Source organism: Botryllus schlosseri, chromosome 15 (assembly GCF_051294905.1).
Source record: "Botryllus schlosseri isolate E-star chromosome 15, Bs_hap1, whole genome shotgun sequence".
Taxonomy (NCBI): Eukaryota; Metazoa; Chordata; class Ascidiacea; order Stolidobranchia; family Styelidae; genus Botryllus; species Botryllus schlosseri.
In genome coordinates, this window is record NC_137250.1 from 12560139 (window position 1) to 12573978 (window position 13840).

Below are 13840 nucleotides of genomic sequence, written 5' to 3' on the forward strand. Positions count from 1 at the left end.
AAATGATTCGAGTACTCGAATCTGAATCGAGTAGTAATTTTAATGATTCGAGTCGAGTAGTAAAAGACGATTTTTTCGAGTACTGACATTATACGGTCCTCGCAACTGAAAGTTAATTTACTGACAAGAACTATAGTTTTGATACTATTTTCCACTGAGGAAGCCGTGAAACCTTGATTAGCCGTGTTTCAGCATACCAGACACAGTTTAAAGCTGCGAACGTTACTGGAAATAACACATTTCCGAAGTCATTATCATCCAACAAAATTGTTAAGAAGTGCAATGAAATCGGTATGGTCAAAAAAATACCAAAGCATCTTTAATGTGATGGATATCAGGCATTACGTTCTTCGTGGTGGCATAAAAGGTTCATATTTGGACTTGAACATAGTACATCCTGTTGTGACGTCATAATGAGTGATACTCGACTCGACTCGAAGCATATTACGTGATTCAGAATCGAATCACTCAGGTACTCGATTTTGCCCAGCCCTATTGATAACCCGATATACAGCACGGTGGGTTTTCTTACAATCACACTAATGTACATCGAACATCTATTTACTATGTGTGGACACTTCTTACGCAAAGATGAGCAAAGCTAATAGGCTACCTCTGACGTAATAATGACCAGTGGCTTTTGAAAATCAGACGTTTACGCTCTCAATAACTGGTATAATATCTCTTCCTTGTTCACGAGTGTTCAGTTTATGTCACAGTTCTTGTACAAATAAAAAGTAATCGTTCTTTCACAAAGAAATCGATTAAATATTGGAAGTAGTCGATTACGATTACGATTACTTAGGGATTTTTTCGAATGTAATCGATTGCGATTACGATTACTTGAAAATGCTGTAATCGCCGTAATCGATTACGATTACTAATCGCGATTACCCCATGTCTGGTGCCTATATGACAATGCCGTTCTCAAATCCACATGGTCTTCGTCATTATTGGCGAGAAATGGCTTTGAAGTTACATTGCTGTCGTTAAAATACATTCATTAAATACGATTTATTCCTTGTATATGTGGATAAATGGGCGAATAATGTATCGATTCAGCAATCCGGCCCGCCAAGTATTTAATTTTCCTATATGCGGCCCGCCGACTGGAGAAGTTGCCCGCCCCTGGTATAATGTGTATCATCAGTCGTATCATACAATATGGCATCACTGCCATGAAATCCCGAATAATCGGTGCGAAGAGAGGGCTCAAGCTCAGTGTACTATTTTTGATGCTGCATGAACTCCGTATGTATAGGCTATTTACTATATTTTGTTTTCACTCCTTCCCATCTGTATCAACGTATTACAATTCATGTGATATCTTGAATTGATAAAAAATGATACTGATCAGATTATAACAGTCCCTTTTCTCTTCACTAGACCGTCGTTGTACCATCCTCAACTTTATATATAGGCAATACACGGCTCGTCAAACGTTTATTCCTGAAATAAGGTAGCAGTATAGGCTCCACCTACGTAATAGCCGATCAATTTTTGTAGGCCTAATAGGTAGCCTAAACGTCCTGGCAGCGGGAATCAGCGAGTTTATGGCCCGAGAATAGCGTATTGGAGTACAAGTGCTTCTGCCGATTCGAGCTGGACCATTGTGTAATATAACCGAGTTCTCGAAATCCATCATGCCAGCATTTAATCGATTGCAGTATATTGTCCCTGTCGCTTGCTGTCAAACGAACGAAAATTTGAATGAGTGAGATAATTTGTACAAATCAATATATCTATAGCAACTATACGAAGTAATACCTTAACATTTCACGCGTCTATCGCTTGCCATATATTAATGTAATAAATCGCGGCCATCAGACAACAGACATCCAATCGTTCGTGCATGATCCTCATACTACGCTGTCCGTGAGTGTTAGGATATTATAGAACTAATTGGCCTATATTGAGCTATATTAGTCAGTGAATGGAGCTTTACTGATATGTGACTGCAACGTATGTTAAACTTGTACTTGCCTCCCAGAACGATGGTTTCCTATGAACGATTCTGCTTCTTGTATCGTGTCCATCATCGGTACATTCGTTGTGTCGGGTAATGTCATTGCAACAACACTTGCTATTAAACAAGAAATTCCGAGGACCGTATCCGGTACCCAAAGCAGATTTTGCTTCCCGATACTAATTAGAAATGGACTAGTGATGCTGCCGACTCGTGCCATCGTCGAAGTGAAGCCAATCCCATTGCCTCTGATAACAAACGTTTAGCGTTAAAGAATTGTTGCAGGAGCTACTGCCATGTCATAAGGCTTTGTTAGCTTTACTTGATTCCAGTATTGGGATGACTCGACTCAAAAATTTTCGCTAGACTAGGCTTGAGTTACAATATGCAATAACTCGAGAAGACTTGTGACTCGAAGATAGTGATTTGGTCTCAACGTTGCTTCATCCAAGTTCGAAATGCAGTACAAGTTGGGAGTAGTCTGCCAATAATTTATCGTTCACTTTCAAAATATCTCCCTGAATAAAGGTGCTCGTGTACTCGGCATTTTTACTGTGCAGAGATTTATACGAGTTGAGATTCCACGGCGCTGACACAGTAGCTGGGCCTTCCACTCAAGCAGATTTGGAATTTCAATATAATGACATTTCAATGTCGGTGTATGGATAATTGGGATATATATCTTGGTCATTCTTGATATTAATACACGGACTCAAATGGTAATTCCATCCCTTTCATTTTATCATTTTATATATTCCTACCTTATGAATGTTGGATAGAATTCCACGACATAACAACAATAAACCGCTGTCGAGCCAGATATCAATCCTCTTGCCAGTACCATGAACACAACTATTATGACGGACAATACTGAAAAATATAAAGAACGATCTCGAACTGTATCCACTTGAAATGTATCTATAGTTCGCAAGAATCATATTGGTCTGTTTGCGTAATAAAAAAACATCACAGTAGCTGGAGAAACGACGAGAACATTAAATTACATATCCAGATATTTCGTATCACACATTAAAGCGTATGTTCAATTTCACCTTCGTTTGATCCTGCAAGTTGGCTTAATGCGCCGGTTCCGAGAAGTAACAACCCCGCGCCACCGATGGCCCCGCTCATCAGTTTAGGTCTTCCGGTGAATTGCACAATACCAAGACAAATTACATTACCGGCAATTTCGAGCAACCCTCCTTTATAGGATTGTCTCGCATGACTTAAGATATCTCACTGTAAACGGAGTTTTACTAACCGTATATATTATTGAGGAATATATTCCCTGAGAGATTGCCCATATTGTAGGCTATGCCATAATACACAGTGTTGTTAACCATCCTGTAAAATACAACCATAATTTGAATTTGCATTCACCCACAATTAAGGTTACATTTAAAACAAAAATCAATTCAAACAAACATGTTTAAAACAAGGGCTTTGTTTAAAACATGTTTTTTTTAAGCCATTACGCAACATATATTCAGCTCTGACGTCATAGTGGATTGACATTGACAATTGAAAATCTAGGGTAAATATTGCTTTTTTGACGAAATATCTCCGTACTATAGCTGTTGAACCGATTATTTTGAGGGTTCCAACCATTCCATATCGTATAAGTCGACTATACCGGTTGGTAATTGTCAGTAGGCTCATACAACATGTTTTGGAAAGTATTTGCACAATTATGACATGATTTTACTGCTTAAAAAACACAATTTTGTTTTTTAAAAAAAGGCCTTTAAGACACGGTTTGAAACATGTTTTAAACAAAGTGTTTTAAACAACCATTTGTTTTAAATGCAACCCTACCCACAATGGCCCTTAATATAGAGCAATACGCCGATTGCAAGGATGTGGATAAGAACCTTTTATCCCTACATTACACTATAAATATCGATGTACAAGCAAACATACCGATAAGAACTATGACATCAATCCTTATTCAAATACCTATATACTGAATACAAGATAGGCTTTCAGGTTATGGTTTTGATACACACATAATGAATGCATACTCAATGCTCTTCGGGAAACCCCTAACTAAAGTGAACTTACGAAAAAAATCCAATCTTGAGAGTCGATATTCTCAATCCCGGGTAGCGGAAAAGGTCGAGCGTTGAGTATTTAACTATCTTGTCATCCTGAATTTTTTGTAAGTCGTTACGACATGCCATTGAAGACGACTGTGTAAAATGTGAGATACTTGAACATATACCTCTTCTACACTTCCAGAATAATAGTTTTCTTCATCAGCTGGAATTTTCGGAACTGGACGATTATTCATCCTCGCCATCATGCTCACTATCTTCGAGGCAATAGAGAGAAAATTGTTTCACGCTGATAACAATTGGTTTTATTTCATTAATTTACCTTCTCGCCTTTTTTTAAATGGCCCTTAGCAAATAGCCATCTTGGCGATTCTGGCACAATCATCATCATCAACACAAATGGAGCTGACACGATCAAGCAAGCCAACTGCGAAAGGAACTGCGATAAGGCAATTGTCGGGTACGGGACATGACGTAAATCTGCACCTGCATTCTGTGCCAGTCTCTGTAAAGATACGCAATCGGGGACCACAGCATGTAGCCAACACAGTATGCCGAGTGATATAGAACGCCAACTAACATTCTCCAACGAGTCCCCACTATTTCAATAACTGTGTGTAAAGAACGTATTTGAAAATAGTCGCATGCGTTTCTGCATATGAGCGACGATAAGATTACCATGGCAAAATACACCCATATGACTTCCGAACGTGAAAAATGCCACAAGAAAGCGACCAACAATGAATACTGCCAGTGACGGGCTGTACGCAGTGAGCAGCATCGACAGCAGCATTCCATAAGAAAACAATATCGTTGGTTTCCTTCTACCAAACCTGTGAATGCAATGGACAAAAGTGGATAAAAGCACAGTTATGTTTTGTGAACGATCTTACATGTGGCGGTTGTTCAAATATATATAGGTGTACTTCATTCGCGGTATTTCTGACTATTTTCAGAGTAGGATAATCAAGCTAATCAAGCCTAGTCTTGATCTGATAAAATCTAATATGCAGTGGCGGCTTGTGACAATATCGGGTGGTGGGGCAAGGGCTGCAGGCGATTTTTTTTATCAAGATGACGTCATAATGGCGTTTTCCAACGTGAACAAGTAACTTAATGATGGTACGGTAACATGAAAGTGATTTTAACGTATGCGCCACGAGAGGTCTGCCGGTGAGCTGTGACTTGAAGTGTGGTAACTGCGTAAACGGCGTACGGAACAAAGATTCAACACGGTTCATGTTCGATTGTTCGCACTAGACCTGACTAATTATCTGCAGAAATGGAAATGACTGTAACTCGAGAGATCGCGTAAGCCTAATTGGAAAGGTCAACGAGACACATACGCAATTGTTATCTCATAGAATGGGCCTGTCATATTGAATCCAAAACATCGTTCTGAAGAACTAAGAATAGCAGCCTTGGAAATTCGGTCTCGGTACAGCATAGGAGATTTTGGCCTTGAAACTGGAGACTGTAACACGACACATACGGCTTTATTACTGTCTATAGGTCTGCTGCGAAATCGCCTTTGGAAAATATATTACCGAATAAATACGTGGATGAAAGCCGTAAACTTAGTACACTGTTACATGACATCATCGAGTAGCCTCATGGCCCTTTTCGGTATGGTACACTGTTAAAATTAATGCGAACAGACCAACACCGAATTTTGCGTAAAATTTACTTAGGTATAGGCTGATCAAGTGATCAGCTGTTAGCCGCCATCGAAAACGAAATAGCTATCGGGCTTGACAGGGGGTTGTAAGCTTGAAGGCCACAATTTCACGGTGAAATTGACATTGGAGAATATAATATAAAAGTAAATATTTGAATGCAAACTGAGAATGATATCATCATCTCATCACCTAGCTCAGTATGGAACACAGTTAACGTTACCACAGGTACACCGGCTTTTGCGTGAAATCCGCAATGCGTTGTAGGCTAAAGTGTCAGATCAGAGCACATCTCTACCATACTCGACCTTGATAACGAAATTACTGCCCTAATCATTGTCATTGTCATTGTCAACCTTGAGACTTAGCACAGTGTTCGATACTAAAATCAAGACATACCATGCAAAAGCTTATGAGACGGATCCAGGTAAGGAGCATCGTTAAAATCAATAGAGACCAATACCGGCTTTGCGTAAAATCTGTTAGCGATAAATGACGAGTCAGCTCTCACTCGACTTAGGAAACGAAATTACCACTAACATAGTTCAGTGACTAACTTAAAACTTGGTACAGCGTTCGATACTAACATTAAGGCCAGATGTCATAACCGATCTCAGTATTGAACATCGTCAAAATCAATGGATACCAATACCGGCTTTTGAGTAAAATCTGTTTGCGATACATGACGGATCAGGAAACACTCTAACTTCGGAAACGGAATTACTACCCTAAACTTCCAAATTTCAAGAGTTTTCATGCTGTGAAACAGCATCAAAATCGACCTATACTAGCAAAGGTCGACTAAACGCATATGACGGTAACTGAGTTCAGATATAGATACGATTGTTACATCACACCTAAGGGGCACAGACCTATTGTGCCCCACTTGCTCGGTAATTTTATGAATAGGAGAGAGTAAATCACCGTTTCTTTATTGTGCGCGGCTTTAAGAGAATAGACAGTGAAAGCTTGTTATGAGCGCTACCGGGGCATGCCCCGGCTAGGCATTCGCAAAGCGAAAACACAGAAGAGAATTCGATTTCCGCAGAGACTTCGCGATATAGGCTATGGGCAATGGGCATTTACAAGCGAAAGGACAAGAATAATGCGATTTTCGCTGTGATTTCGGTATATATAGATTGCTGTACGTCTATAAATGGTAAATAATTGTTATTGAACAGAATTTTAGGTGGGATAATGCCCCAGTTGCCCTATAGGACGAGCCGCCACTGCTAATATGCAAGCTTAACTTACGCGTTTTAATAGTAAATTGCATGGGGATACATTGTTTCATGCTCATTAATTAGATTGACAGTCGTTTGGTAATATCTCACTGTTGGTAGCACAACGAAATTTGCCATAAAAGTGGTTAGCGAACCGATGAAGGTTCGGAAGCACTGATCTAGATTAAGGGTGCCAAACTGGGCCCCGGACCAACCTTTTTTTATACCGTGACTCTATTCGGAAATTTTTGAAAAATCAATGGCCTTCCTATATTTTTCAACTTTTTAAAAAAAATTAGGAAACGTCATTTCAACTACAAAACTTGTTTATATAGTAACCGGTAATTAGCATGATAGAATGACACAAAAACATTGCATAATAACATGATAGCCCAGTACATTAATAAGTTCTCCTATTTTAAATCAAGTCTGCAGTCTGCTGAGCAATGTTCCCTCGAAGTTGCGCAATTGCTCAGTTGCGCAGTGCTCACACGATCTCTGCGTACAGATGATCTAAGCTGCGCACAAAAAAGCCGAATTGATAACCTTTTTTTTAGTCGTTACGAGCTGTTGTCCAAGGGATCGCGCATTGTTTTGGTGAGTGCGCGCAAAATCGTGAAGAATTAGAGGGAACATTGCTTCTGAGTAACATTTTAGTCATGAACTTCCCAAATGTCAAGTTTAGGGGGTTCATGCAACCACCAAAAAATTTAGGGGTCGGTGGTAGGAAAAAGTTGGCCGAAAAGCTGAACTAATGAATGGCGTTTCGCGCGATAAGAACACGCAATCCTACCTAATAGTAAAAACCACGAAATAAACAGGGCTAGGTTCACTAAAGAAAATACAATATTCCGTTGAATAAACAAGATTCAAACCTATCCAAAAAGTAGCCGATGCTAACAGATGACACCAGTACTCCAACGAGGTAGGCAGATGTAGAAATACCATCCAAAATCTTGCGATTGCAGACCAGTTCGAACTATAAAACAAGTGAGTGATCAGTTTTATATGACATCGCAACTATTGATATTGTGCGATGTACAATATACATGTAGGCTACGTAATAGGCCTATACATAAGACTTACCTCTGTAACAGTGGTCTCGGAGAATAGGGAATCGTTAAAACGATAGGTATTGCAAGGATTGGTTGGAGAAGATATGTTAACGCACGAAAGGTCCATCTTCTCTGTACATGTTGCTGTCGAATACGAGTATCTGTTCAGAATGAAACTGGTTATTCATAGGGATTGGAACAGGGGTACTCAACCCGTGGGCCACAGGAGCATTTTGAGGTGAGCCACAGAGCTATTTGGTAAATTGCAGATTTAGTGAAAGTTTAGTTATACTTGTCATGTTATTCGCTCAAGACATATATTCAATTCATATTATCGAATTATGCTAATGCTATATCAAGCTATTCAGCCGAATCTGACGAGACGTAGGGACACGTTAGAGTCACAATGCATAAGTTGAAAATGGGAGGGGGAAATGGAGTCTTTTGTCCCCGACTACTCCTATGACGACAACCTACGGCTTAAAGCATCTCAAAATCCATGCCCTTGTTTTTCATTGAATACTTTATTATCAATCCTATGTTAGTATATTACATTATATTACGGACCATAGATGTTCAATTCTAGCAACACCTTTATTCGCAAACAACAGAATTGCCAAAAGAAATACGGCGATTTGGTCATTTGAATACCGACATATCTTTAAATCGCGATTTGGGTTTCTCTGGGGGCCGGGACCTTTTGATGCAGAATTGATACAACAGTGCGGCCGCAGATTTATACTGCTGTGTAATTATAATATTATATATTTATCTTGCATATAACGGTTTCAGGTGTTTTCGCTTCTACGAAGGAATAGGTTTTGGTCCATTTGTCCAGAACAGATGCGTGCACTTTTTTTGTCTTCTCGTAATTGGGTACCAATGTCAGCGACTTGTTGTTACAAATAGCATCTAGAGCAGGGGTGTCAAACATACGGCCCGTGGGCGGCATCTGCAGTAGATTGAAAAAAATGCGTGAATTTCCCAGCACGTAACTAACCAATGTTGGGATTTTTAGTAAGAAACACTTCCGCCACGATAGCAAATGTAGATTATGTTCATTAGCTAAATTATAACAACCCGACAGTGGTGCTGTGGTTTCACTCTAGTCGCCATTACGAGCAAGTCCTAACATTGGCACTCAATTCCTAGAAGGCAAAAGCCTGCATACGGAGTTTAGAGTGTTATGGAAAATGGACCCAAAACTAGTTCCTCACAGAAGTGAAACCGCTATATACAGGTTACATGGAGAATATATTAGTTACACGGAAATATAATTCAAGAATCTGTGGTCGCACTGTTGCATCACTTTTACCTCAAAAGGTCCCCGGTCCCTAGAGAAACACGAATCGCGCTTTAATAATAATGAAGCAAATTACAACGCCACTGTATCATCGCTATAGCCACTGTTTCAGCGATTTATAACTGTATTCAACCGGCCAGTCATCGTAATATTGCCAATTCCATCGTTTGCGAATATCGGCCCGTAGCTAGAATAGTAGGCTTATAAAGGCGTAATAATAAAGAATTCAAATGAAAAGCAAGGGTATGGATTTTGAGGTCAAATTTTTGAATTATTCGACTGGTACGGCCCGCGAGCGATCTGAAGGGTTGAATCCGGCCCGAGATTAAAGTTGAGTGTGACACTCCTGAACTAGAGTGAAACCACAAGCCCGCTGTCGCCCAGAGATGGAATCGGGCCGGGTGAGCCGGACCCGAACCCGGCCCGAACCCGACGGTCGAGTTTTGAGCCCGTTTCGGCCCGAAACCAAGTTCAAATAGCAATTTCAACTGTTGCGAGCAAATAAGCTGATATACGATTCAAATTTCGAGCTTTTCAACGCTTTCAATGCTCTCACTTTGATTTCTTTCGATAGCAATCTTGCATATGGCAAGAGAACTTAATATATCTGAATGAGAATACGCTGAAAACAGCCCCACTGTTAACTTAGTTCCACCATCCTTTTTGCAAAATGTGAACTGTATTAAATGGTTCAATATTAAACTAAATTAAAGAAATAAAGGAATGAAATTGGCCAAGATGAGAAAAATAGTGTGTTCAAAATACAAGTCAACTGTCATCCATACAAAGGGCGTTGCATTCACACGTTATACGAAGAATTGATTATTTCAATAGCCTCAACAGTTACTGGATACAGTCGGGTTCGTCTCTCAATTTGTAAATGGGTAATGTATTGCATCTTATCAATTCGTTCTCAATCAATTCTCTATTCTCTATTTTGGCTGGTGACTATCAACGTATAGTTTACCAGTTCTACGTATATGTGAGCGATACAGCGCCTTCTTGCGTGTATATTCAACTCTATATTCGTTTAGCGGTTCAGAATCAGGGACCACTCAATATGTATTTCAGACAGCTAGCAAAATGCAATGATGCAATCATGCCTCATACTTCGAAATGGCAACTTGACTTGAATTGTGACTTGACTCGTGACTTGACTTGACTTGACTTGACTCGACTTGACTCGAGTCACCTCCAAAAATCGAGTGACTTGACTTGACTCGAGTCAGCTTTGAAAATCGATTGACTTGACTTGACTCGAGTCAAAATGCGCAATGACTCGAAATGACTCGTGACTCGAAGGTAGTGACTTGATCCCAACACTGCTATATAACAATACTACCGCTGTCACATAGCCTAATACAATATAAGTTAGTTTCCGTATAGACCTAAAGCAATTCACCATGGACGACAAAATCACTATGGCGCATCTAAAAGCTTTCTTTAATAAATATTAACACCGCCGTAACACATCTATCGATCAATTCTGCTGTGCCACAACGGAAGCCGTCGTCTCATCACCTGCTTCTAGCTGTTCAGTTCTGCATGCCTCATCGAAATTAAAACTAAATTGGTAGTAATCCAGGCTCCAGCATGGTAATCCATCCATCCGTAAGTCATGTTTTCGTCACAATGTGGCCTGAACAATGATCAATGTCTGGCGTATTTGGGACACTTGTTTACTATTTAGCTGACATTGTTTCATTATTCAATCATAGTCTTCGGGCCGTCTTATAATGAAGTTTATCTGGGTTCGTACTTCGTATAAAATTTATTCACAGATATTGCCATACTTATACGTGATACGGTATTGGTGTATCTTATATGTAGTTGTGCCACTTTCGAACAAAATATGCAAATCAAATTTGTATATGAAGTCAATGCTTTTCGTAGTGACTATTCGGCCCGATTCAATCCCGATAATTTTTATAACTTTGGGCCCGAACCCGGCCCGAACCCGAAAAGCCCGGCCCGACTTCCATCTCTGCAGTGTCGCCTACGACGAACAATGAACATACTCGATTATTGCTGTATTGAGGGATTATATAATGAAAGTATGCTGTATTGAGGGATTATATAATGAAAGTATCTTATTTCTTACTAAAAATCTGAGCATTTGTTATAAATATACTGGATAATATAGGCATTTTGGAATCTACTCAGAATTGCTTCGAGGGCCGGATGATATCGTCTGGCGGGCCGTATGTTTGACACCCCTGGTACACTATGCCATTAAAGCTAACAACTGGTGGTCTCACAAACTGTTTTGGGGCTATGTTGCGAAGTCTTCGTAGCTATATCTGGAGCAGTGGTGCTCAAACATTTTTAGACACGCCCTCCCTTTATGATAGTGAAAAATTTCGGCCCCTCCTTATCGTCATATCACAAAATGCCACCAGAATGCTAGAAATCCTAACGGAAAGTTTGATGACATGGACGGTTATGACTGTTGATGAGAGGATTGTCAAATATGAAATTCGAACTATACACACAGCAATAATCATGAATCGAAGGTAAATCGCGCCAAGCGCGAAAAAATTTCCCAGTTGAATGCAGCTTCGCGCCACCCTTCAGGTGCTTTCACGCCCACCCAGCTTCAGAACCACTGATCTGGAGGAAAAATGTACTGCCGCTCCCTGATTTTAGTATCTTATTCCTAAATTATGACGTCATATTCTAACGTATACAATTCAAACGTGCCATCATGGCATCTGACTAACGCCTTTGTCTTGTATACCCATACCCATCTATTCATCTAGGAATCGCCCACGAATGCAAGAGTTTCGATCTCACTCGTACGACGAACTTTGCATGGTGGGTAATGGGTATACGGATTACTAGTCCACTCAGGCCTTCAATATATTCATTATCTATGTAACAGGAATCAAAGCAAGGCATCTGTACCTATTGCAAGATCCATGTTACAGAACAGTATAATTAATATTTTTAACAACGTGGCATTTTTGCATTTAAAAAAATTTACACCTGACGCAAGAGTTTGCAGGGTTCCCTTGGCCGTCCGTTGGCGTAGTTATATTAACAATTTCAGCATCAGTTAAATTCGGAAATATCGTGGTGTTGTCGAAGGGATACACCAAGCATCTGAAATTTTCGAAACTTTATAGCTATTTCCATGAATAATATGACAAATTCGTTACCGAAAATCTGGCTTGTATGAGAGGAATACGGGGGCGATACTGTTGAGACCTCCGGGAACTTGGTAATATATTATTGGAATCATAATGAGAATCTGGTACTTTCCGAAGTCGCCGATGCTGTCGAGGACCGAGTCGAAATCTATCATCCTGCCAGTTCTATAAATCGTCACTCAGCTCCCATTCTCTTTAAGTGACTCGCTCTAAGCCTGTCATAGTTACAGACAAAATGAGGATAACATGAATGTTATAATGTTACGATTGTTACAATAGCAGTATGTATCAGTGGTCTCAATGCCAGCCTTTTGATTTATAATTGCAAATAGTGTGTTGTTATAAGTGCTACAATAGTACAATAGACGTCACTCATGCTGTTGTGAATGGGAATGTGTTTCTGTTTACCCGTCTTGGTAATTAAAACTCTCTGCTCAGTGTCAAAACTTGGTTAACTATTGCATGTCTGCTGAAAGAGTTGAACGATATGTATTTCTAAGCCATTGATACATCTTACTCTGAGAACTAACGAGACTACAACCTTTGCCCTCAAAGAGACGTCGGAGTAAAAGTAGCAGCAAAATTCTCTGGACGCAACCTCGTCTTGTCAATTCGCACGTAACCCTCTGGCTATAGATATTCGCTTCGTACCATAGGTAAGGTCAAGTAATGCACAAAATACACAAGAGTAAGCATGATCACAGTAGCGTGCTTGTCTAATCATTGATGAGTGCTATTTAATTATTTGTGCTACCGTCACAAGTCAAATCGGATGAAGCGAAAGCCATCTACTCGATATATCACGACAATCAGCTATACGTATATGCTATATGCTCGTATTTATACACTGTAAAGACTCAATATTAAATCACGAAAGTTACGTGGCATCTTTCTGAATGATCACCCAGGAGAAGAATGATTCTTCGACCAAGGAATGGTTGAGAAATCAAGAGTAGCAGATAGATTACGGTCTAAGATACACCATTGTATATATTTACAAGCACCAAACTTGATTCCGCAAACGCGTAAAAACATGCGTTTTTACAACACATTTGACATAGATTGAACGAACATGTATACACCATACTCAGGAGCTATTTCCATGAATGTACTCATAGACATACATGAAGACATTCATCGTAAGCATTCGACAAGCAATCAGGGTACAATATCAGTCTGCGTTGTCATAACGATGCGGTGATATGTAAGCCAATAGAAATGACCATCATATACAAGGCACTGAATCCAACCACGTGCGTTTAGAATTGAAAACAAGTAATTTACATTGATTCTTACCGAAGGTGGATCTAGGCCAGCGGGCCTTTAATATCCCGAGGAAACCCAACGCTAATCTGTAAGCCTTCGGGGAACACTTACTTTTCGCTGAGTCACGATAATAAAAATCTACAACATT

The 13840-nt window shown here is 39.8% G+C and overlaps 1 protein-coding gene across 3 annotated transcripts; it reads right to left on the reverse strand.

The window, feature by feature from the left end:
- Positions 1-1586: 1586 nt before the first annotated feature.
- LOC145456888 (organic cation transporter protein-like) lies at positions 1587-12659 on the reverse strand. 3 transcript variants are annotated; one of them, XM_080335029.1, is made up of 14 exons: positions 12436-12658; positions 12263-12379; positions 8006-8135; positions 7795-7898; positions 4699-4853; positions 4507-4631; positions 4343-4447; positions 4188-4277; positions 4028-4113; positions 3228-3310; positions 3019-3168; positions 2728-2836; positions 1984-2214; positions 1587-1687 (listed from the first exon to the last, which is right to left on the reverse strand). In XM_080335029.1, exons 1-14 carry the CDS (start codon positions 12579-12581, stop codon positions 1654-1656), a joined length of 1665 nt encoding a protein of 554 aa, XP_080191155.1. In that variant the 5' UTR covers positions 12582-12658; the 3' UTR covers positions 1587-1653. The 3 variants fall into 3 exon arrangements, with proteins under 3 accessions (XP_080191155.1, XP_080191156.1, XP_080191154.1); XM_080335028.1 differs by having other exon boundaries at positions 1593-1683; positions 1980-2214; positions 12436-12657; XM_080335030.1 differs by lacking the exon at positions 3019-3168 and having other exon boundaries at positions 1592-1683; positions 1980-2214; positions 12436-12659.
- Positions 12660-13840: the final 1181 nt, after the last annotated feature.